The sequence below is a fragment of the Chrysochloris asiatica genome, unplaced genomic scaffold (genome assembly GCF_000296735.1).
Source record: "Chrysochloris asiatica unplaced genomic scaffold, ChrAsi1.0 scaffold00039, whole genome shotgun sequence".
In the NCBI taxonomy this organism is placed as follows: domain Eukaryota; kingdom Metazoa; phylum Chordata; class Mammalia; order Afrosoricida; family Chrysochloridae; genus Chrysochloris; species Chrysochloris asiatica.
The window spans coordinates 9,836,668-9,862,662 of NW_006408557.1; the positions used below are offsets into that span (position 1 = coordinate 9,836,668).

General features: G+C 39.3%; 1 protein-coding gene and 1 pseudogene across 1 annotated transcript; both read right to left on the reverse strand.

Moving 5' to 3' along the window:
- Positions 1–224: 224 nt before the first annotated feature.
- CRNKL1 (crooked neck pre-mRNA splicing factor 1) lies at positions 225–23,199 on the reverse strand. The gene is made up of 14 exons (XM_006860647.1): positions 22,964–23,199; positions 20,362–20,514; positions 19,477–19,568; positions 18,722–18,880; positions 17,746–17,912; positions 13,248–13,426; positions 10,323–10,493; positions 9,184–9,375; positions 7,811–7,870; positions 6,940–7,020; positions 3,857–4,096; positions 2,223–2,324; positions 1,556–1,804; positions 225–686 (listed from the first exon to the last, which is right to left on the reverse strand). The coding sequence occupies exons 1-14, from the start codon at positions 23,012–23,014 to the stop codon at positions 519–521; spliced, it is 2,064 nt and encodes a 687-aa protein (XP_006860709.1). The 5' UTR covers positions 23,015–23,199; the 3' UTR covers positions 225–518.
- A 118-nt stretch (positions 23,200–23,317) lies between these two features.
- On the reverse strand, positions 23,318–24,893 carry LOC102836678 (annotated as a pseudogene).
- Positions 24,894–25,995: the final 1,102 nt, after the last annotated feature.

Genomic DNA, 25,995 nt, shown 5'->3' on the forward strand with positions numbered 1-25,995 from the left:
CTGAATGAGTAAACAGAAAATAAATGTCAAATTACATATTACTAAATGGCAGAGCTGGGTCTGACTTTGAAGTTGTGTAAAAGTTCCAGATTCACAGCAAATGCATAAAATCATCTTAACGAACACAAGCACTATATAAAATTGCACCTTCAAAGTTACTATAGAATTTAACCTGAAAATGTCTACAAAGAGACTTAAAATATCCATTTAAAATAGAGGTTGTCACCTTAATTAGATCTTCTAATGCAAGACTCGGACAAACTGATTAGGAAAGCTTGGCATCAGTCAGATGAAGAAATCCATGAGTTTAAAAACTTAACTTGCAACCCACCCGGCCCCAACTGACTCAAGGGCATTTTAAAAATAATTAAAGAAGTAGCTATCAAAGATTTCAGCCAATTCATTACTTGTGAAATATATAGAAACTTACAGGAGTCACAAGAGTTGCAAAGTATTCATTTATAAAAACAAAACATTTATCAACATGAAAAAAACATTTATCAACATGAAAAAACCAGTCAGGATTCACTCTCATCAGTGTCTTTGTCTGGATCTTGCTCAGCAGCCTCCTTTTCTTGTTGCTGTTTCTTCCAAAGTTTGGCCATAGCCAGGAGCTTGAGGTTGGGTTGGTTAGCAGCATCTTCTGGAAAGATGTAATCATAGTATTCTTCCCAGCCTGCATCAGACTACAGAAATAAAGTAAAGCAGTTAAAAGGTAAGGTTAAGTGGCTGAAACACATTTTGGTTACTTTCAAGTAGAAGAAAATTTCACTAGTACACTAGAGTTCAAATTGAACTTATATGCATTTTACAAAACAACCCCAAGGTATGCAGAAAGAACAAGGGCGGAATCTGAAAGACTGAGAGTGAAAAAATAGTTGTCAGATTCATATATGTACCTTTAGTTAAATGAGAGGTAAAAACCTGTGGGGAAAAAGCAGCTATTCAAGTGCCTACAATTCATCTTCCGGTCTTCTGGTAAAAATTTTAAATGAGTGCTTAAGATTGACTTACTATTTACCTGATTCCCTGTCCTCACATCCCACCTCCAATCACTTATTTCACTTAGGTGCTGCTCTAGTTCCAACTTCCTCAACACCTGCTTAGTTTAAACAGCCTCTGACTGATCTTGTCTCTATCAGTCTGCCTATATGAAATGTCAAGGATGCCATCAAAAGATGACCTGATCATGTCACGTTTTGTGCAAAATCTTTCCATGTTTCCCACCAAATGCCTTCTATAGATTGGCTCCACCTAACAGTACATTTTCATTTCACACCACACTGAATTCCTGGCTTAATGTTACTTCACTTCATGTTGTTTCAGGAATCAGTAGCTAATAAAGCAGTCTTTGCCAACCCTCTCCTACTCCCCAATTCTGACTGGACTGTATGCCCTGCTCTATATTTCCATAGTGGGAAGAAGTAAACTCTCCTACTCTAGGCTGTCTAATTCCATCTCAAAATTGAATACATGCCACATAAAAGAACATTTTCCAAATCATGTGTTTTCTGTTCATTTGCTATGAGAGCAGCTCCAGGAACTGAATTCTTACCCCATCATCAGCTTGAACCTTTCTTCTCTTCTTGACTTTCTCTGGCATGAGTTTGTCTACTCTCTCCTTATCAGATATGGTTCCAAATTCATCTTCAAAGCTTCGCCAAGATTCTAGCAACATAAGTCTCTCTTCCTTTTCTTCACAGTTTCGCATGGTTTTGTTAGCCTCTTCATAAATTTGTCTGCATTTAGCCAAACTTCCTTCTTTCCCTGAAGACAACTCAAACTGAGCAAAACTGATCCACACCTTGGAAAAACAAAGTTATTATAAAACCAAATTAGCCATACCACCCAGAAGTTAATAATGTAGTCATAATAAAGTTGATTTTTTGTTAATGGCACACTAATGTGGTCGTATCTCTAGTATTCAATAAAATATAACATATAGGTATCTGAAATAATCTTAAAATTCTGACAAGCATTTAAGCTCCCTCTCATCCCAAATCCTGTGATAATCCAATTTATTTATAAAAAATGTAAATATTGACCTTGTGTAATCCAAAGTCCTCTGAGACTTACGGGTTCTCATTATTAAAAATGAGTCATTAAAAATGAAAAAAAAAAAAAAAATTCAAAAAACACTTAAAATACAGAAATACAATGTTTTCTTGATTTGAAACTTCAATCTAAGAAAAGCCAGAGAAGATACACAAAGCACAGAATACCTTGACATGTTGTGTCCGTTGAAGCAATCGTCGGTAAAGATTTCGTGTTTTTTCAGTTTCTTCCTGCTCAATTTCAAAATCAATATATGATTTCCAAAGCACCTAAAAAAGAGAATGGTCTTGACATTTAGGAAGCAAGATGTTCCTATCCAAAGAGTATCTTGCTTACAAATCTAACCTACATCAAGGAATCTAGGACTTTTTAAAAATAATAATAATCATTTGAGCTTTTAGTGAAGGCTTACATAGTAGTTTAGAGTTCTCATTCAATAATTTCTACACAAATCGTTGAATGGAAATGGTTAGATTCTTCACTAGGTGTGAGCATTCTCATTATTCCTGTTCTGCTTGTTCCGTTTCATTAGTCTAGTGTCCTTCTCCCCTTACCTTCTTAGGTTTGTTTTAAAGTCACCGTTTACTGTTTGGTCTTATAAAGATGATCAATTAAAAACCAGGAATCCTGGATGCTTACTGAACAACTAAAGAACAGATAGTCTGTGGATAAAATAAATAGTAATGGTATTTACAGGCTGGACAAATCTTGACTAGATTCTAGAACATAAGGGAAAAGACCTTGGACTCATTTTGGGGTTTTCATTCAAGTGCTAACTTCAGATACAAGAGCTGAAAAGCTTGCCAAAGTCTCTTAGGTACTTTTTCATGATCCTGTCACAGGCAGTGGAGCTTCTGAGGCCATAGGCCTGGATTAGCTCGTATGTACTGTTCTCACCTCCACCTAAGTTTCCTTGTTACTGGTTACCTCAACATGCATTCACTGAGCAGCTGCCCCTGCTAGGTACACTCTGTCAAGACACAGTCCAGTGGCTGAACTGATAGAATCGGTAAAACATAAAAACCTTGCTCTAATGTGTTTAGAAGGATCCAAACCATTAGATGCAGGGTCATGTTGCTACTGTTAAGTGCTGTCAAGTCAGTTTCTGAAGTGTAGACGGTGGGTTTACAAGGCTGACCTTACAATTAGCAGTCTGGTGCTTATCCTATAGTGTCATACCAAGACCCACAAAGTGCCATATTAGGGGAAGATTAACAAAATGACTGGGCTGAATGCTATGGCTCCTGAGAGATTCAAATTGGTCCCAGATACACCCCCACGTGGCTCAAGCCTAAATACAAGGAGGCTTCAAAAAGTTTGTGGAAAACTTTTTTTTTTAAATCTTTTAATTCATTTTTCTATGAATTTTCTGAAGTCCCCTGGTACAGATGGGATGGTTCCAGGTCCTATGGCTGACCAGGACTTTCAGGACAGAAACTGTAGTTAATTCCAGAAATATTCTGGTTTGTTGGCCCAAGCCAAGCAACACTATGCTGGGAGAATCTTACCCATCACCTCCCTTGTTCTCCAGATGGGGTTGCCTGCTAGCTATCTTGTTGCCTGGCCTTCTCGCTCCTAATCCCTTTAGTCAGCCCTGTCTGAAAAGGGGAGAAAGGGAGCCAATCACCCATTACACACATCCCAATCTTTGTGGGTATCACACTCAGGATTTACTATCCAATGGTAAAAAATAATGGAAATTAGTTGGTCAGTCTTTATATTCGAAAATGCATAGATAATAGGTCCTCAAAATACTCCCAGAGAAGCATGTAGACAGTTATGATTAGCCTGAGACCCTCACCTCCGGCATGTCCAGACGAGGCTGGCTGATGGCCAGCTCATAGATGGCCCGGGCTCGTTCGATGTCGCCAAGGATCGTCTCTAATTCTGCAAATTTAATCCAAGAGGTACAATTTTCAGGTCCAAACTCCAAGAACTTTTCATAAAGCTTCCGGCATCTGTCAAATTCTCGAAGCTGTAACTCCAATTCTATGTAGCCTTTAAATAGCTTGTTCTTTGGACATTTGCCTATGGAAGTCCCCTAGAAAATAACCCAAAAACAAACTCCTTGAATAATTCACTTGGCTGATAGGAGGGCTTGTACTTGCTGGAGTCTGCTTAGCACACGGCAGTATTTCAGTAGTGTTTTGGGCAACTATTTTGGATATAACAAAGTTTCTCAGGATTTATTAGGAATATGGATGTCAGATACATAAAACTTCTCATAAATAAAGAGGTAATTGAAGAAGGAAACCTGCTTGCTGCACACTGTTGTGTGTGTTGAGTTGGTTTTGACTCATAGTGACCCAATAAGACAAAACAGAACTTCCCTGTTGTTGTTGTTGTGAAGTGACGTCGAGTCGGTTCCAACCCACAGCAAACCTGTATAGGATTTCCGAGGAATAGCTGGTGAGCTTGAACCGCCGACCTTGCAGTTCAAATGGCTTTGTAGTCTGGCGCCTTAACCCACAGCGCCACATTCCCTGTAAGATCTCCTAAATCACTGTATCGAAAAGAAATGGCTGATGATCAACCATTTCAAGAGTGGCATATGATCTAGAACCAATGGTACTGAAGGAAGAAGTCCAAGCTGCACTAGAAGGCAGGGGGAAAAACAAGGCTTCAGGAGTTGATAGAATACAAATTGAAATCGTTCAACAAACTGATGAAGCATTGGAGTCACTCACTCTTCTATGCCTAGAAATTTAGAAGATAGCCACTGACAAGAGGGCCTGTGCTCACTGGTGTGGCTCTGTAGGATAAGCACTGGACTGCTAACAACCAAGATAGCAGTTCAAACCTATCAGCTGCTCCTTGGATACCTTATACAGGGTCACTGTGAGTCAGAACCAACTTGATAGCACAAAACTCACTGCTAACTTCTTAGCACAGGGCATCATTTCAGAAAGGTTTTGACAAATATTTTGGATTTAACTTACGGCACATCACCACCACCACCATTTCAGGCTGTAAACTTTATGGGAATCAACTACCATTTCTTTTCTCCTGTGAAGGCGCCGGTGGGTTGAACAACTAGCTTTTCTGTTAGCAATCAAGTGATTAACTATTGGGCCACCAGGGTTACTTGCTCTCCTTGTTGTTATTTTGTGCCGTGGAGTCGGTTCCGACTCATAGCGATCCTGTACAGGGTTTCCGAGGCTGTAAATCATTACGGGAGCAGAAAGCCTCATCTTTCTCCCATGGAACAGCTGGTGATTTCGAACTGCTGACCTTGTGGTTCATAGCCCAATTCGTAACCACTACACTACCAGAGCTCCTTCTTTGCTCTCATAGCCAGATGCAAATAGCTCATAAGAACAACTGCATTCAAATATAGTACCTGACCCTATCAAGGAATTTTAAACTGTTGGAACATTTTTTTAAAAATGGTACATTTAATATGACAGTAATTGCACACAGAATTACATGACTAATTCTAGTCTAAAGAAAGGTCTGGCAACTACCGAAATTTCCTATGTTGGTTCACAAAGACAATATTTTGCATCTTACTTTCGTGAGTAGTGAGTGACTGGGATCTTAAAAGTTCATAAGCAGCTATCTAAGGTGCATCTACTGGTCTCTCCATCTGGAGGAAAGAAGAGTCATGACAACTGAAGACAAATGGACAAATGGACAAATGGATCACATGAACATCAGTCTCTAAGACCTGGAGACCGGAAGAGATATATGGTGCTCGGTACCACAACCAACTGCTCTGGAAGAGATGACATTAGTAGGTAGTAGGATAAATGTGGACAAAATACAAGATCATAAACAAGACAAGGTTTATTAACAGAGAGAGACTGGTAGAACCCCGAGACTATGGCCTTGGTTACCCTACAGGTCTAGAACTGAACTTACCCCCATGGCTCATTTACAGCGAAGCAATAGGGAGGTACATAGGGTGGGACAATGTGATATATACAACAACACTAGTAAAGATGTCAGCTTGATAACTAATGTGTGCCTGACCCAAGTCAGTCACCTCATATGAATGTTAAAGTTGGACAATGAATAAGGAAGACAAGAGAATAATGGATGCATTTGAATTATGGTGTTGGAGAAGAATAGTAAAAGTACCATGGACTTCCAGAAGACCAAATCTATCTTGGAATAAGTGCAGTCAGAATAGAAGCCAAGGTGGTGAGACATGGTCTCTCAGACTTTGGACATATTGTAAGGAGCGACCAGTCCTTGGAGAAGAACATCATGGTTGGTAAAATGGAGGGTTAGTGAAAAAGAAGAAGACCCCCACAAAGACACAGACTGACACAATGGCAGCAGTAACGGGTTCAAACATAGTGATGTGAAGATGGCCCAGGACTGGGCAGTACTTATTCAGATGTGCATAGGTTCACTATGAGGTGGAACTGACTGAACAGCACCTAACACTACCACCACTACTAGTGGTGTACGCACACCATGGAATGGTCAACCACTCAAGATCAAAAGGGCAGCATTCACCTAAGGGCATTATTCAGAAGGGATGGGAAAGAAGGAAGAATGGAAACTGGAAAAGGGGAGGAAGTGGAATAAGCAATGTTACACTGAGGGGATTACAATCATTGAAATGGAAATGTATGATTGCTTGATTATAAAACTAATGATTACCGCTGTAAAGCTTCATTCAATTTACAATAAAACTTAAAAAAAGTTTCCTATGCTGAAACAGAATGTTCATTTGCTCTAGCTCATAAAAATAATTTTAAGCATTATCATCTAATTTTTATTTAAAATCTTGTGTATTCTAACATGTTCGGGGCTAAAGAAGTATAAAAATTCTGTTTGTTTTTAAATAGGAATGGTATAACTGTCAGCACTAAGATTCTAATTTCCTTCTCATAGAACTTAACAATGCTTCTGATCCTTTCTTTACTTACTTACCAAAGCGCTTCGGGCAAATGGTAAACTTTTCTGTCTTATTTCAAACTGTGCATATAGCAGCCACATTTTGGCAAAAGTGAACTAGAAAACAAAAGCATTAAAACATCTAGTTTAAGAGACTTGTTTAAATTCAATTCAATAAAATAAATTAACTAAAGGCCACCAGCAATCAGTCTTCCCTAAATCTTCAGCGCTAGGAAGAATTTATTGTGCTTTCATATAAGCAAAGATGACTATATTTCACAAGGTTAAAAACAAACAAGCTGCTAACCCTGATCTAGAACCTTTGTTGTATTTCTTGACATGCCACCACAACACAGGCTTTATTTTTAGTTAGGGAATTGAACATGCCATCACTGTGAAGGTAAGTTACTATTTCTAAAGGAGAAAAATACTTGGCATCTCATGCTGGGAAACATAATAGCATCTCAACCTTCAACAGAAAATGCAGGTTTTCACTCCTGCATGTCCATACACCCTGGTGCCCACAAACACCTAGTTACTTGCTTCTGACACACACCCTGCACTCTCTGAAAGTATGTCTTTGTTTGGCTTAGTTTACTAAAATTACCCTTGCTCCTGCCTTTTATATATGATCTGTCCCAGACATTTGTCACTTAACACATTTCCTCTTAACTGGATTATAAGCTCTTTTTAGAGAGGCAAGGAGTGTATCTTTTTTTTAAGTTTATTTTATTTCTTTTTGTTGTTGAGAATAAATACAAAAGAAAAACACCAATTCAACCATGGAACATCTCTTTTTATATTTTCCATGGTGCCTAGCACAAGTGGCTAATAATTATTTTACTGAATGATTTACAAGCAACAGAAGAATTCTGACCTATGTGAAAACGAACACTTTAGAACATACCTTTTTGTGAGGAATTAGTTCCAAAGAGGCTTTATACACTTGTCTTGTCCTCTCAGGATCCTGTGATAGGATAACAAATTTTCACAAAATACTGAAATCTGCTGATGCTATTAACATTTTTTTTTTCAAAGCAGAAAGTCCCAAGCTTTTATTAATTAACAAAGAAGTTATTCTTAATGGTAGAAAAAGGTAAAGAATAAAATGGAGAAACCAGTTTTATAAGGAGATGCCCATGAGACAAAGGGAAGAAAACTCTGGAAGCTGCCACAGCAAATCTAACGCTGAGACAAGGTAGCAATTAAAGTCTTATTTTCTTGCTCCTTGTGTGGTCAGTCTATCAGCTTCTTCATTGCCTTTGATGCCTCGATGGCCAGGAACATCCTTCCACTGAATATCCATGCCTTGGGAAGCTTGATCAATCTTCTCAAAATCATTTCTGTTGACAATATCTCTTCCAGAGGCTGTTTTCCATCCATTTTGTTTCCAGTTACTAACCCATTCTGTAATGCCTTTAATGACAAACTTGCTATCAGTGTCAATGGTGTGCTTATCTATATTTTGGCTCTTTGCTTGTTCAATTGCTTTGTGGGCTGCCCTTAGTTCTGCCGTTTGGTTCGTCTGTCTTCTAGAAACCCTCTGACGTACATAATGGGTGGTTAGGTCCCCAGTAAACTCCATATTCAGCTAGTGCACCGCTTCTTCCATTGTTTCTGCAGCTACCATCAACATAAACAGTTGGAATGTATTCTCCTCTAGCGCCAAAGTTCTGCCCACTTCCTGATGATACTAACTTTTGAAGTTACTAATTTGACTAATAAATTACAACGAATATGCTTTCACAAGCTGTTTTTTCAGAGCTGATTTTCATTTATGATTAAAAAAAAAACCCTAACTACCTTTGGCCATCAAACGTTGGTTTAAGGATCACTAACAACATAGCCATCAAACTCTAGAGGGCTTCTTTGTAGATAAGATTGTGCCTGACAGCAGAAAGAAACAGATGTTTCATATTCTCAGGACAACAGCATAAAATTACTCTTTTCCTGTTAATTTACACACAACCAATCTCTGAAAATACCACGTGATCTTTACTAGAAGCAAATGTATAATCTAGTCATGATCTCTACTTATGAGAAAGCCCAGGAAACTACATCGCATTAAATTACAGGTTGGGTTACTGTTCCCTTTAGGTTCTAATTAAGTGCTATCTCATTGTGCCTTAAAGAGGATAAAAATCACAAAAGAAAAACCTCATGTGTGCTCACAACAAGCAATATATGATTTGTAAATATTAGTTACTATCCACAACAGGCGAGCTATGAGTGCCGAGGTGAGGAAGCTATTAACAGTTGACATGTATTTCCATTTTTTACCTTTGCCTCCAACTCTTCATAGAGTGCATAGTTGATCCAAAGATAGATATAGCGCTTCCAGTGCCTCTTCTCCTGGATTGGTGGCACATTGGCAATGGCTCGTTCATAGACTTCTCTCACAGTCTCTGCTTCTGCATCGCTTTCCACCAAGCGTAAATAATCAAACCATGCATCATAATTGTGTGGATTAGCCTAGAAAGAAAATCAGCTTAACACATAAAAACAAAAACAAAAGCTACCTTTGCTAGACTACGTGAGCTCAAATGAAGCATTTAATTCACTTTCTACATTTGAGCAACTTTTTTTAGATTTTTCAACTCATTTTAAAAATGCCACTCCAAAGATTTTATAAATAGGAGAGTAAGGACAATAGAGGACAAATGACTAGACATGTGTCCCACAGCAAAACCCCTTTCATCTGCAGCCACCACTTCCAAGATAACTACTGAATAATGAGGTGTCTAATCCTAGAAATGTTTTTACACATGTGACTACACTTATCTATACACACATTTTAAAATTATAATGGGATTGCAATTGTGAAACCTACTTTTTTAATTAACTGTCATTTATCTTGAATGTTTCTTGCTGACTTAGCACCTCATTAAATACCAGCGTTAGTTCTGTGTTTGAAGACTTTGTAATTCATTTAACCAAGCAAGAGTATTTTTTAAAAAAATACATATAATAGTATAATAAAGGAAAATCCTTCTTTTATCTTAGAAGCCAAAGCAAAAAGCACACTACAGATAAGGAACTGAGAATGGAACTGTATCTATAATATATTTCTGTTCAAGCAGTTAAGATAAAAGATAAGGCAAAAATTTTTTTTTAACTCTTATCTCCGACTTCTCTTAAAAAATTAGTTCAAATGGATAACAGATTTCTTTTGCTCAAGTTTTACAACACATAATCAGTAATCTGCAACCTATTTCTTTTAAAATGTGGATATCAGACCTATCTGCTTGCCTGTTTTATCAGGTCATCTACCCCACCCTGGCTGGAACACCTGATGAATTATAGACACATCATCAGTATTCATCAGTAGTCCTAACATACTGCCCATTTTATTGTAGCTAGTACTAGACTAGTCAGCACATCTTAGTTATTGATAGTTGACATCCTACACCATCACACACCTTCACTTCTTCTTCATACTGGAATCTCCGTTTGCTCACGATGATATCTTCAATTCCCCGCCTGTCACCAAACTTCTTCTCAAAGATGGTATAATTTTTAAAGAGTTCTTGGGCCTCTTGTTTTGAAATTCTGTCCAGGGCATACTTGTAGATCACCCGTACCCTTTCAAACTGAAAAAAGATATGATTACCTTCTAAAACATAATATTCTAATTTTAGTTACAAGTTGGTATGTAATTAAGACCTAAAAACCACACCTGTTGTCATGGAAATTGCTCTGACTCACTGCCACTCTGTAAGACAGAGTGGAGCACCGCTCTAGGGTTTACAGAAGTAGACCAGCCCATCTTTCTCCTGCAGAGTGGTTGAAGGGTTTTAAGCCCTAACCTTCTGTTTAGTGGTCCATGTGCTTAACCACTATACCACAAGGCACCCTAACAACTATGACATGAAATATTCTGGGGTACTGTGGGAAGGAAGGCCTGGCAATGTACTTTTGAAAATCAGTCAATAGGAATCCTCTGGGTCACAATGGTCTGAACTGCAAACAATCCTGGGAAATGTGCAGGATGGGGTTTTATTTTATTCTTGTGAGTAGAGTTGCAATGAGTCGTGGGTCAACTTGGAGGTAGCTAACAACAAAGTTATATTTCTGAGATCTTAAAATATCTAAAATAAGACTTTCTTTTTCCTTCTGCTTGTGCTTCAGAGTATTTCAGTCAGGATGAACTGGCATTTACCTTTCAACCACACATTTCAAATCGTCCCCTTCTCACTGCTAGGTGCAGGTCTACTACCCATCTCAGACTTACCAGATCTAAGGCAGAGGTCCTGCCTGTCCATAGCAAGCCTGGGACTTCCCAGTCTTCCTCACAGTCATGCACTTGTTCAAGACAAAGACCCACGAGTCTCCCTTGATTCCCCCTCTTGTCCTCATTCCCCTTATCACTCCATCAACACACCCTGCCATTTCTGCATCAACAAAGTCCTCACGTCTCCCCACCCCCTGGCAAATGTATCTACATTTCTTACCTCAACCATTTCAAAAAGCTCCCTTCTATATTCCCTACTTCTACCTTTGCCACCCTTCCCTAATTCTTTTTGCAAGAATTAGCTACAGGCTGTCTTTAAAATATGAAGTATGCTCTATCAGTCTCATGCTCAAAATTCTTTAATGGTTTCCACAGCTCTCAGAAAAAAAATCTGAACTCTACATGAGCTGTTTAAGATGCCTATGGTAAAATTAGTTTCTTTATGTGGTTGTTGGCCTTGATTTTTTGAAAAACAGCTTGAGACATTTTCTCCTTTTGCCCCAGTTTTCTATTTCAGAGGATTATTTACTTTTCTTGGGTAAGTTGTAAACAACTTGATTTTTTTTGTCTGCTCCTGAGTTAAAACCTGCACTGTTATTTGTACGCACTGTGCAGGAACTGGTCAACATACCATGCAAATGAGGTGACTACAGCCTACTATACAAATGGAATGTTTATGGTTCTCCTGCCTTGAAATTGATAAGTAGTCATGTATATAAGCAGCCAGCCCTTCAGACATAAAGAAGCAATGAGAGAAGCAGCAGGACAGAAATAGATGAAAGAACAGAATAGAAGCAGACAGAGAGGGAGCAAGGAACTTTCTAAAGAGTGGTAGCACAGCTCAAGGGCTGTTACAATGAAGACAGTGACAGGACCAGGAGGTGACAGACAACAGTCCCAGAAGGGGTCCTGTGGCAGAGTTGGTGAGGACAGATGATAGGATCAGGAAGAGGGGTTCAGAAGGAGCCGAGAGGTCCTACACTAAAGAAGGTGGACTGCCTACATGCTTTCTGATCCTGACCTTGGGTTATACTAGGTTACTTCCTTATTTAAATGTAACTGTGAATCTGGTCTGTGAGTTCAGTGTGGCCACTGCAATGGAGTACTGAGAAGCAGAGAGGGATCTGGGAGAGATGGCTAGTGTAAGAATTGGTGAAAGGGTTGGAGGGTATGTCTGACCTCCTCCTTATAAGAATCAGCTTTGGACTGATTCTGTTGTTTAGTCCTCCAAAGTTAGACAGGTTCTGCCACTCCTCCTACTACTCTTTTGTACCCAAAAAACAAACCTACTGCCACTAAGCTGACTGTGACTCACTGCGACCCTATTGGGCAGAGCAGAACTGCTCAAGGTTTCTGAGCCTGTAAATCTTTATAGGAGCAGACAGCCTCATCCTGTGAAGCAGCTGGTGGGTTTGAACTAACGACTTGTGGTTAGCAGTCTACCCTTTTCACAACCCTGCATCTACACCTCAGCCTGTGTCTCTTATTTGAGCAGCTGGAAGGAATCATTTTCCATCCATAGTATGCCTGACTTGTTTGTGAGGCAATCTTTGCTTCCATTTCAAATTCTGTTCTCTATTCCGAGGGCTGAATTTTTTGTTTCCCAGGCTTGTTATCGCTAACCTCCTTTAATAAGGATGCCAAGTAACTGTCAGTTTCTACACAGATTTACAGGTTTAATTTTTGGACAAAACACACACAAGAGCATTCTACAGAATCTATAATAACTACTGTTGTTGTTGTTGTTAAGTGCCGTCGAGTCGGTTGCGACCCTGTACAGGGTTTCCGAGGCTATAAACCTTTACGGGAGTAGAAAGCCTTATCTTTCTCCCACGGAGCGGCTGGTAGTTTCGAACCACTGACCTTAAGGCTCGTAGCCCGATTCATGACCACTACGCTACCAGAGCTCCTTATAATAACTACTAGCCGCTTCTAATTTGCAGCACAGTCACAAGTTCATGCTGGGTTCTTTGAGAAGCTATGTGCTTGGTATTGAACGAAATTCTTCTACGAGAATAAAAAAAAAAAAAAAAAGTAAAAAATGCAGTGTTTACAAGAGATAATCTTTTCTAAGTTGTATTGCAACATAACAGAGTTCTGTAAGTATACTTACTTCTTTTTGATTTTCTTCAAATTTGGCAAAGGCGACATAAAGATGCTCATCCATATGTTCATCTCCAAAGAAACCAACAGCTCTCTCATACACTTTCCGTGCATGGGCAAAATAACCATGTTTTTCTTCAAAGCGGGCATACTTGATCCAGTTCTTCACATCAGGGTGTACGAGGACAAGTACAAAGGAATTAAGGAAATAATGGAATCCTAGGAAGGTGGCTTCAAAGAAACCAAAGCAAACAGCAACAATGAAACTTGACAATGCAAACTACTACAATTATAGGAGACATGTTACAGAAGCTACACAAAGATGTAGGACGAGTAAGCTATGACCTTTATCAGGGCAGGGACTGTGTAGTGTTCATTTTTATCTTTCTCCAGTGCTTATCCAAAACATTAGTGACTATGAACAGGAGTTTGGAGCCAAATAAAAATCACTAGCCACGTGATCTTGGGCAAATCATTTAAACAGTTTGTGTTTTTTCATGTCATTAAGGAGAAATAATATTAATTTCAATGGACTGTTACCAGCTTTATATATGGAGATGATTGTAAAGTTCTTAGCATTTTCTTGATCAAATAACATGCTCAATAAATGGTACCTATTTATGTTCAATAATATTATACTTGAATTAATAACTGAGAAAAAAGTCACATAAAATTGTTAACTAGAGGCAGTTTGTCAGACTTGTGATAGCTTAGCTTGGCTGGTGCTACAGTGCTGGAAGCTATGACACCTCCACTTCATATACTTCAGGTCATTCAAGGTGGACAGGTTTCAGCGGACATTCCAGAATAAGTTGTACTAGGAAGGAGGAGAGGCACACCACTTCTGAAAGATTGTTGTTGTTGTTGTTAAGTGCCGTTGAGTCGGTTCCGACCCATAGCGACCCTGTACAGGGTTTCCGAGGCTGTAAATCTTCACGGGAGCAGAACGCCTCATCTTTCTCCCGCGGAGCGCCTGGTAGTTTCAAACTGCTGGCCTTAAGGTTCGCAGCCCGATTTGTAACCACTACGCTACCAGAGCTCCTTAGCCTTTGAAAATCTTAAGAACAGCAGCTAAACATTGATATAGTACTGCAAGATGAGTCTCTTAGTTTGGAAGGCACTCAAAATACAACTGCCTACTTTGAGTTGACCTTAATGACATGGAGAGAGAAAAGATTTGGGACCTTCATTTGCTGAAGGGGCACAACTCAAACTGAGAAGCTGCCCTTATCCATTAACCATCGTGGAATGGATAAAGTATGAGTCCAGGAAAACTGAAAGTTGTCAAAATGAAATGGAATATATAAAGATCAATATTCTAGGCACTAGTAAGTGGAAATAGGGCAGGTATTGGCCATTGTGAATCAGACAATCATGATTTATTATGTTAGAATGTCAAATTGAAGAGTAATGGCATTTTATTCATTGATAAAAAGAAAATTTCTAGATCTGTTTTAAAGTACAGTGCTATCTGTGGTAGGAAAATATACAAATACCTACAATGAAGACTAGTTAATACAACTATTATTCAACTTTACACATAAACCACTCAAGTCAAAGATGAAGCAACTGAACAATTCTACCAACTTTTTAAGTCTGAAATTGATTAAACATGCAATTAAGATTCACTGATAATTATTACTGGTGACTGGAATGTGAAAGCTGGAAATAGAGAAGGATCAGAAGTTGAAAATATGGCCTTGGTAACAGAAACAATGCTGGCGATTGTGTAAGACCAATGGATTTTGCAAGATCAATGATGTCTTCATTGGAAATACCTTTTTCCAACTGTATAAATAGTGACTAAACATGTATACCTTGCCAGATGGGATACACAGGAATCAAAATGATTACATCTTTGGAAAGACAATGGAAATATGATCACCTGTAAAACAGACCAAAAATTGCTCATATGCAGTTTCAGGTTGAAACTGATGAAAATTAAAACAAGTCCACAAGAGCCAAAATACGACCCTGAGCATATCCCACATAAATTCAGAGACCATCTCAAGAATGGATTTGACTCTGGATAACATTGTTAAGAATGGGAATTCTAGAATGCTGTTGACTTGTGCTTATGTGGAAGCTGTATATAGACCAAAACATCAAACACAACAAGGGGATACTACATGGTTTAAAATCAGGAAAGATGTGCATCAGGGTTGTATCCTATCAGCAGTTATTCAATCTGTATGTTGAGTAAGTAATTTGAGAAGCTGGACTACAAGAAGAACATGGTTTAAGTTCACCAGCTGCTCCTCAGAAACCCAAGACAGGGTCGCTAAGGGTCAGAATTGACTCGATGGCACTAAACAACAACAGCAACAATACTTGTAAAGTACTTAAACATCAGACACATAGTAAGCACTACAAAAGCCTTTAGTAAACAAATGATATTAAAGTGAGTTGTTGTTGTTGTAGTTGTTAGGTGCCACTGAGTTGGTACTGACTCATAGTGACACTATGTACAACAGAACAAAATACTGCCCAGTCCTGGGCCAACCTCACAATTGTTGCCACACTTAAGCCCATTAAGGCTGTCACTGTGCCAATCCTCGCTGGGGATCTTCCTCTTTTTCTCTGACCCTCTACCTTACCATACATGAGATCCTTCTCAAGTAACTGGTCCCTCCTGACAATATGTCCGAAGCATGAGAGACGAAGTCTGGCCATCCTGGCCTCCAAGGAGCACACTGACTGTACTACTTCCAACATAGATCTGTTGGTTCTTTTGGCAGCCCACGGCATTTTCAATATTCTCCTCCAACACCATCACTCAAAAGCATCAATTCTTCTACGGTCTTCCTTATTTACTGTCCAGCTTTTGCATGCATATGAGGTTATTGAAAATACCATGGCTTGGGTCAGGTGCACCTTAGTTCTCAAGCTGATATCTTTGCTCTTTAACACTTTTAAAAAGGTCTTGTATAGCAGGTTTGCCTAATGCAATACATTGTTTGATTTGACTGCTGCTTCTCTGTTGATAAGAATGTTTATTGGTCCAGTGGTGAGGATTTTTGTTTTCTTTACATTGAGATGTAATCCATACTTAAGGCTGTGCTCTTTGATCTTCATCAGTAAATATTTTAAGTCCACTTCACTTTCAGCAAGCAAGGTTGTATCATCTGCACATCACAGGTTGTTAATGAGTCTTCCTCCAATCCTGATGCCACGTTTTTCTTCATAGAACCCAGCTTCTCAGATTATTTGTTCAGCATACAGGTTCAATAAGTATGGTGAAAGAATACAACACTATTGCATACATCTTTTAATTTTAAATGATTCAGTGTTCCCATGTTTTGTTCGAACAACTGCCTCTTGGTCCATGTAGATTCTTACAATTAAGTGTTCCAGAATACTCATACTTCACAATGTTGTTCATAGATTGTCATGATCCACCCAATCCAAAGTCTTTGCACAGTCAATAAAGCACAGGTAAACATCTTTCTGGTATTCTCTGCTTTCAGCCAACATCCATTGGACATCAGCAATGATAGGCCTCGTTCCACATCCTCTTCTGAATCCAGCTTGAACCTCTGGAAGTTCTCTGTCAATGTATGCTTGCAGCCATTTCTGCATTACCTTTAGTAAAATTTTACTCGCATGGGATATCAAAGAGATTGTCCGATGGTTTCCACATTCTGTTGGGTCCCCTCTCTTTGGAATGGGCACAAATACGATCTCTTCCAGTCAGCCAGATAGTTGTCTTCCAAATTTCTTGGCAGAGATGAGTGAGTGCCTCTAGTGCTGACTCACTTTCTTGAAAGATTTCAATTTTTATTCCATCAATCCCTGGAGCCTTGTTCTTTGCCAATTCCTTCAATGCATCTTGGACTTCTTCCTTCAGTATCCTTGGCTCTTGATCATATGCTACCTCTTGAAATGGTTGAACATCAACCAAAGGAGCCCTGGTTGCAAGGTCAGTGATTTAAACTCACCACCCTCTGAGAGGGAGAAAAATGAAGCTGTCTGCTTCTGTAAAAACTGGAAACCCTAAAGAGCAGTTCTAATCTGTCCTATCAGGTCACTATGAGTGGAAAGGTAAGTAAGATCTTAAAATTACATGATGCTTTAGTTCTTAAAAGTACTTTCACACGCATCCTTTAGTACTCACCATTAGCTCATGACAGGTATTTTTAATCTTGGTTTAAACATGAGCACACTTTACAGTAAAATGACTTGCTTAGGCTATATAGCTACCAAGTAGCAAGCAAAGTTTTGGATCACAACTCTAGTAACAGTGCTAGTGACAAACACAAATCTTATTTTAAAAAACAGAACTGGCTATATAGCAACTAGGATCTTATTAAGTCATTTTCCACATATAACCACACAAATAAATCCAAAAAGCTCCATCAATTACCACAAATGAAGACCACAAACATTTAGTGTCAAGTCTACGTTCCCTCAAAATGAAGCAGATTAATCTTGCATTCTACACTTCTAGTCCAGCATTAATGCCTGTTTCCTGACTATCAATGACAGCATCTCCCATGTCCATAGGATATATCGTTCATAGATGGTGCGGGCCCGATCCACCTCTTTGTATCTCAGCTCAAAGTTGATGTAGGAGTGCCAGGCTTGCTCCTCGGGCTGCCACTCCATCCAGCGTTCAAATACCTGCCGGGCACCAGCAACGTTTCCCAACATCTCCTCCATGTATGTGTACTTGTACCTGTAACAAATTATCCGAAAATATCTTGTGGGTCACAATGATTCAGGGTGAAAAATGCTCTGGTAATTTCTAGTTCTTTGTCTGTTACATGTGAAGATGATTTAAATTTTTATCCTAAGTTAAATGTCTTTTTTATTAAGATAAAACATACATCCATAGAGTCAATTTTGACTCCTAGCGACCCTATATAGGGTTTCTGAGGCTGTAAATATTTATGGGAGCAGAAAGCCTTTTTTTTTTTTCCTTCTGTAGAACAGTGGTTGGTTTGAATTGCGGTTAGCAATCTGGTGCTTATCCTGCAGTGCCACCAGGGTTCTTTTCTTATAAGATATAAATTTGAAAATAGATCCATCATTGGAAAGTTTTTCCACTTAAAAAAACCTAGCTTGACGAGAAATTTCTATGCATAAAAGACTGCAATCAACATTTGAATTCTGATTATACTTATTGATCATGACTTTGTTGTTGTTATGTGCCATGAAGTCGGTTCCGACTCATAGCGACCCTGTACAGGGTTTCTGAGGCTGTAAATCTTTACAGCAGCAGCAAGCCTCATCTTTCTCCCACAGAACAGCTGGTAGTTTCGAACTGCTGACCATGAGATTAGCAGCTCGATTCGTAACCACTACGCTACCACAGCTCCTTATATGACTTAAGACTACAGGACGTTAAAAAGTACTTATAGTATATAGTAAAGAAAACACAGAATGTAAATTTAAATGTATACACATTTATACACAAGGATGTGGGACGTTTCAAGTCTACAAAAAAACAAAAAACAAAACGGTTCTGTTATATCAGCAACTTACCAGAATTGGTTGACTCGTGGAAGAGTAGTTATGGCCCGGTCCCAGATATTTCGGGCATGGTTGACCTGGCGATTCTTCATTTCCATTTCTGCATATTTCAGCCAGAGTGTAATATTTCGATAGTCCACATCTAAAGCACGCTCGTAAATAGACCGAGCCCTTTGGAAGCAAGATTTGGAGAACATAAAAAATAACATATACAACATATACGGCAATGATGATTCCAAACTATCGATAACTACCTGTGATTTCAACAGGTGTTTAGGTGCAGGACACAAAAAAGTAAAAAGACATGAGGCTTGTTCTCAAAGACTTTGCAAATTCTTATAAAAAGATAGACCAAAAAAAAAAAAAAAAAAAAAAAAAAAAGAGAGAGAGAGACAAGCAGGTGATTATAATGTGATAAATGTACATAAGAAAGCAGAACAGAAAAAATAAAAATGTCTGATGGAAAAGGCTAAGTAGTAGGTAATTTCAGAATTAAGAACTTCAAAGAGATTTTGTTTACCGAGAGAACACCCAGTGTCCAGGTTAAGAGACATGATGTGTTCAGGCAGGGGATATGCTAGAACAGGGGGAAGCTGTACAATAGGAAGGGTCAGGTCAGAACTGATCACACTCAGAACTTTTATCCTGTTGGCTGTTGGGTTTCAGTGGAATACTTAATCTTTTACTTGGGCTTTAACTTTTTCTTATTCTGTATCTGTTATCTATGGCATGCTTAAGTATAAAAATTACCCTCTCAACAGTTTTACCTTTGAATCTCCTTTAGACTCTCTTCCCATTGTGCGTACTTTATCCAGTTACTAATCACAGTCCTATTTTTCCTTATGTTATCTTCAAAAGTCTAGAGAAATGCAAAAAGGGTCAAATTACAAAGAAATCAACTAAAAATGACAGCACCCTTTGCTTATCAATTCTTGCATTAAAAAAGTCATTTCTTCAAATCTTATTTAAAGGAAATGCCATCCTGAAAATTTTGAAGAGTAAGAAACTCACTAGAGAGGACGTGAATCACAGGTGCTTATTTAAAGTCTTACATACAAATAAAGAGAAACCTTAGATATGAAGATTAACGTAATTATTCAGATTTCTCCTGTTGCCTAAGACAAACAAGCACTACACACTAAAATTGTTCCTAATAAGAAAATGTATTTGACTATTACCCTAGGTCTTCTCGGTAATGTTTCAGAATTTCATACACAACCTGTTGAAAATAGCCAGTAAGTATACAGAACAAGAATCCTGGTTTAAAATAAGCCCTGATTTTAAAGTAGGAAAGTCGGATCAGGTCCCACTCTTTCCCTAGTCTTAACTCTGAGCACACAGGTGGAACAGGCAGAAGTACCAAAGCACTGACCTTACAGCTGTCAGTTGTTCCATCACTTTAGCTATCTTCAGTTTAGCACCAAAAATGAATTCTGTGGTGAACTGAATTTCTGTAAACTTTAAAATAGCTAACCATGGCATACTTAGATAGTTCAGTAAATTATAAGTATCTGGTAACCAGAAGTTATAGTCTTCATGTAGCTGAAAACACGACCTTTGAAAGACTCCTGAATCAATGAACAACTATTCACACTGACCTACAAATTCTAGCAATATGAATAGGCCCTCTGAAAAATAACGCATTGACTGACCTTCCTTTTCCTTAGTTTGTAATCATTTAATTCTTCTTCATCTGTGATCTTCTGTTGAGGTGGAGGTGGAAGAAGTTCAAGTTCTCTTTCTTTAGCTTCCCTTAGGAGTTGCTCTGCAGTTATCTGTACCTCAGCCGGGGCTTTGTTTTTCACCTTTTTTAAGACAAAAGACACTTTTATATTTTGCAGGTGTTCAAGGGTTAAAGAACAAAACATTCTTTAGTTTGCAAACTTTATAATACTAAAGATATCTTGTTAGTATGACATATTCCCATCTTTTTATTTTATTTTAATGAGGGTGAACAGGAAAAAACATTACTTTTCTATATGTTGTTGTTGTTAAGTGCCATCGAGTCGGGTCCGACCCATAGCGACCCTGTACAGGGTTTCCGAGGGTGTAAATCTTTACGGGAGTAGAAAGCCTCATCTTTCTCCCGCGGAGCGGCTGGTAGTTTCGAACCGCTGACCTTAAGGTTCGCAGCCCGATTCGTAACCACTACGCTACTTTTCTATATATATGGTATTATTAAAAACATAAGTAAAAAATGTCTCAAGAGAAAAAGTAATTAAAACTATATCAAGTTTGCTCTTTTAACTTAGTACAACAAAATCTTCATCAGGGGTTTTGCTTTGTCAAGACAATGTAGCACATCTAGCATTACAACTGCTAAACTCATTGCCATCAAGTTGAGTCCAACTCATAGTGACCCAACAAGACAGAGTAGAATTGCCCACAAGAGGTGGAGGTTAGTGCATAGGACTACAAAGTCAGTTTGAATCACAAAGTCAGATGTTCAAGCTTACCAGCCACTCCTCAGAAATCTTATACAGGGTTGGTATGGGTCTGAACTGACTTGAGGGCACTTAACAACAACAATCTTTGTTGTTGTTACGTGCCGTTGAGTCGGTTCCGACTCATAGCAAGCCTGTACATGGTTTCCGAGGCTGTAAATCTTTATGGGAGCAGAAAGCCTCATCTTTCTCCCGTGAAACAGCTGGTAGTTTCGAACTGCTAACCTTGCAGTTCACAGCCCGATTCATAACCACTACGCTACCAGAGCACCAATCTTTACGGAAGCAAAACGCCATACCTTTCTCCTGAAGTTGCTGGTAGGCTTGAACTACAGAGTTTTTGGTTAGCAAGTGCCAAGTGCTTAAACACTGAGCCACCAGGGCTCCCCATTATGCCTCTACTTATGGGATTTTTCAACTTCTTATAATACCCTGGGTAGATGATAGGCGGTTTTTAATAGCATTTTAAGTCAGAGGTCATATTCAGAAAGCTCCCATCATTAGAGTGTGAATTTCTTGAGGTCTTATGTCTAACAAGCTAGTCAAAAGTTAGTGTGGTGAGTTCAAAATGAGACATTTATAAGTGTAAACTACAAACTAGATTTTGAAGAGTATGAAAAAAAATGTAAACTATCTCATCAAAAGTTTTTAGATTAAATTTAATAACTGATTACATACTGAAATGACAACATTTTGGCACATTGGATTAACCATTATTTCAAATGATTTCACTTTTTAATGTTTAATGTGGCTACAAGAACATTTTAAATTATGTAAGTGGTTCGTATTAGATTTCTATCGGACAGTGCTCTTTTATACTGCATCTAACTCAGTATCGTTTCCTTTTTACATATAAGGTGTCCAATAAATATTTATGGAATTGAAGTATAAAGAGATTTAATGCCACATGTGGAATAATGGCAAAAGTACTGAAGATTGCTCATATTTAATGACCATAGGTGCTAGACGCTGTACTAAGTGCTTTATGTACATTATCAATACGATGTCATCTCAATACGTTGCAACAACCAACCTCAAGAGTGGCATCTAGGCTGGAGAGACAGAAAGAGAGAAAAGTGTCTGTAAAGGTTTAATGTCACATACTAAGCCATTCAGGAGGGTGGCTACGAGTCGTAATCAATGCTAATTGGTTTGGATTGTGTTTAAGTATCAGCCATCCATAGGAATAAATACCCATCAATAGGAATATCAAGTTTATTGCTTACTGGTAGCATAGTGGTAACGAATCGGGCTGCGAACCGCAGTCAGCAGTTCGAAACTACCAGCTGTTTTGCGGGCGAAAGATGAGGCTTTCTGCTCCCGTAAAGATTTACAGACTCAGAAACCCTGTATAGGGTCGCTATGAGCCGTTTTCAGCTTAAATATCACTTCTGCGAAACTTTCGCTCAAGATCCCCTAATAGTCTCCTCTCCCTCGGACCCCACTCAAGCACAGGACATCTTCTACCAGTATTTGTCTTATCTGAGTAACGCTTGCTGCCCGAATTAGAAGGCTGACTTCTCAGCATCTTTACGCAGAGCCTGGTTCAGCATATTTTTGCTGAATGACCCTCCCCTTTCCTGCAAAAGCACCTCTCCAAACGGAGGCCACGCGCTTCGCCACGGCTGACCCTTTCTCCCTCGTCCCCTAAATTCGTTAGCGGTGGGTCTAATCTAGGACAACACCCTCTCCAGCCCAGGTTCCCAGGAAGATGGGCTGGAGGCAGCCCCTTTCCTAGTCGGCCCCCGCCCCCAATTCCACCCAATATCCCGATGCCTTATCACAAGGCCGCCGGGTAGCTATCGCGTACCTTGGCCACTTTGGGAATCCGCTGCTTTCCGGCCGCGGTGGAGGCCGCCATGTCTGCAACACTAGGAAACCACTAAAATGTAGAAGTTAGCTTGGAGGGATCCCGAGCGCCCCAGAGATTTCTGACAACAAGCAAGACCCAGGAACCGGAAGCGACCTAACTTGATTGACCTTTGACTTCTCGCACGTGACGTGACGGAAGAAGCGTCGTTTCCATGGTAACGAACGCGCGTCCTCCCTACAGCTGGTGAAGTAACTGGCTTCCGCTCTGGAGCTGTTCCTAAGGTGGGTAGCGCCGTCCTGGCACGGAGAGATTTGTAGACTGGGTCTCGGGCATCACGGGCGCATCACCGGTTCAGACCTCTAGATTGAGATAGCTATTACTCGGCAAGGCGCCACCGGACACTTCTGATACGGATAGGCTGAAGGGCGGGGAAAGAAGGGCGGCGGAAACTATCACTCCCAGCATGCTAAGCGGCGAGATGCAGCGCTCCCGGGCGTCGGAGATTCGCTTTACAGTATAGGTTTAAAAATCTCTGAGGGTCACTCCCCTCGGTTGTTTGGAGTCCCAAAATCAAACCCACTGCCGTCGACTCGATTCCGAATCATAGTGACTCCGCCTAACGTTTCCGAAGTTGTAAATGTTTGTTATAAATGCCGTTGTGTCAGTTCCACATTCTTAACTTGACCGCAGAGAGCAACATTTCCTTAGCTGCATGATTAAGTCCGTGCAAAGATTAACTCTTAGTAGAGTAGAAGCAAACTTGACAAAACAAAGTCAGATAAAAAGCAAGGTGAAGTCGGGCCTAAGCCCGTCTCAGATCAACAGGTACATCAGTTTTAGAAACCTTGCACAGTGTGAAAGTGTTTGTATTTCAGTTTCACTTTTTAAAAAACAACATAGTGTTTATTTTTTAAGCACTTCATCTTCATTGGAGGAAACATAACAAAACTATGTCTCTTGTGGCACTTGTTTTATTTCTGACATTCTTAAAGGTTTTCAATATTTTCACAAATGTCTTATTTCTTTGAAAAAAAATTTGTGTGTGTGTTCAGTGAGAGGTTACATAGTCCAGTAAGTTGGGACTTTTGAAAATTTTAATAATTTATTAGAGAAAGAAATCAGTGAATTACAATAGCATAGTGGTCATTGTTTTACCCTATCTAAAAAAGTATGTTCTAAATCGTGTAAGTCCATTATCTGAATAATTGACAAAGTTGAAAGTGTTTCGGTTAGCAAAAAAACAAAACAAAACAAAAAATAAATTGTGTTGTTAGCACAGTTCTTGAAGACAAGGTTTGTGTTGACTGTAGGTGCCCCTTTCGATACTCCTCTTTTGTTGTTGTTCAAAGGCAGTGCAAAGAAAAAACAATACAAAGGAAACAAACAAGAAAAAAACAGTCAAACCTACAGAAACCCTAGAATTTTTCAGAAAATGAAGGGGCCAATGTTGGGAATGTTTTCTGATGGTCAAGATGTGATATTGGGACTATTAATTGCAGTGTGATGCGTTGGTCACACTTTTTTTTTTTTTTAAGGTTTTTATTGTGGATTGAGTGAAAGTTTACAGGGCACATCATCAGTTTTACGTTCAACAAATCATATACCTTGTTTCATTGCATTGATTATAATCCCCTCCATGTACCATCAGTTAACAGTATTTTTCTCTATCCACTTTAGCTTTTTAGAAAATACACAAACAAAAAAACCCACTCAGGCATATATACTAATTTACGTCTCCAAAGGGCACATTCTGCAAGGCTGCTCCTGGCCACCAGCTCTTAGTCCCTCTCTTCTTAGTCCATGAATCTAGAGTCCTCAGCCACTCCCCTTCTCCATCTCTGGCACTGCTGCTTCTCTGGATAAGGTCCCACATTCTGCTTGTGCTTTCCTCTCTTGATGGTCATAGGGTCCTCTGTTTCTGGACTGTAAGATTAACCCTCCCCCTTTTTTGTTACAAAACTTCTACTTTACAGTTGTGACAGTTGTGATTAGTCATGATAACAGTTATTCACTATTGAATCTTACAAATCTTATCCCCATCTCTTTTCACCAGACCCATCCAGACAAGATGGCAGCTATTCAGTGGGGACTCTTTCTTCTCCTCCATACTCTTAAGCTAAACTCCCTCTTGAAACCTTCGTGCCTTTATTATCCCCCCATTTTAGGTAGCCAATGTCCAAGTTGCCTTTTCCTATCTACCCTGTGTACAGAATGGATAGCACTGAAACTTGATTTGAGAACTCTTTCCCTCTCTGTTGGTGATATTTAGAGTAACTACCGCTCTGAGTATAGGTCAGGTTCATCATGAAGATGCATTATCTGTCACTGTAGCTGTTCCAGTCTGCTTGTCCTTTCTAGTGGGAATGTCTCACCTCACAAGGTTGTGGATGGGACTCAGGATTCCACCTAAGGTCCTATACTCTGTAAAGGCTTTGAATGAGGCCTATATCACTGGGCAAGTTGTAGAACCCCTTTTAGGTATTCCAATCAGTCATAGGCTGAAGGCATGCTTACAAGTTTTTTCTAATCATGTTTCCCAACATTCATTTCTATCCCACTCAAGTGTCTGTTTTAAAATAGTAGGCAAGGGAAACTAATATACGTAAGGCAGTCGAGGATTTTAGTATTATTTACCCTCTTCAAGCTATACTGAGATCCCAGTATCCCAGAGCCCTGTTGTTCCAAGATTGAGTATGCATCACTATTTCCCTCTGTCCCACTAGGCCATGAATTTTTGTCTCAGTGTTCCCCTCTCTATCTTGTTTTTCTGCCTCCTCTTCCCTTCTTGTATTGCCCTCCCCAACGCCCAAAGTAAACCCCTCACCCCAACACCATTGTGGTTACCTTATATTCCATTAGTTCTTCCCTCCATTTAAGACAGTCTATTTTATCCAGCAATCTACCTGACCTTCCCACCACCTGGATCTCTGTTCCTCTAAGTTTACCTTTTTTCACATTGTAATTGTTTTGATCCTAGACTGACCTCTCAGATCCTCTGTTCTTATAATTTTATTCTGTTCTTGACTCTT

Bases quoted from the DNA above. Each gene is read 5' to 3' on its own strand.
- CRNKL1 (XM_006860647.1), bottom strand. From the start codon at position 23,014: ATGGCGGCCTCCACCGCGGCCGGAAAGCAGCGGATTCCCAAAGTGGCC. The intron at 17,913-18,721 runs GTAAGTTGCTGA...AATTTGTTACAG, and splicing joins CCACGAGTCAACCAATTCTG to GTACAAGTACACATACATGG. The intron at 7,871-9,183 runs GTAAAAAATGGA...ATCCTATCACAG, and splicing joins ATGAAGAGTTGGAGGCAAAG to GATCCTGAGAGGACAAGACA.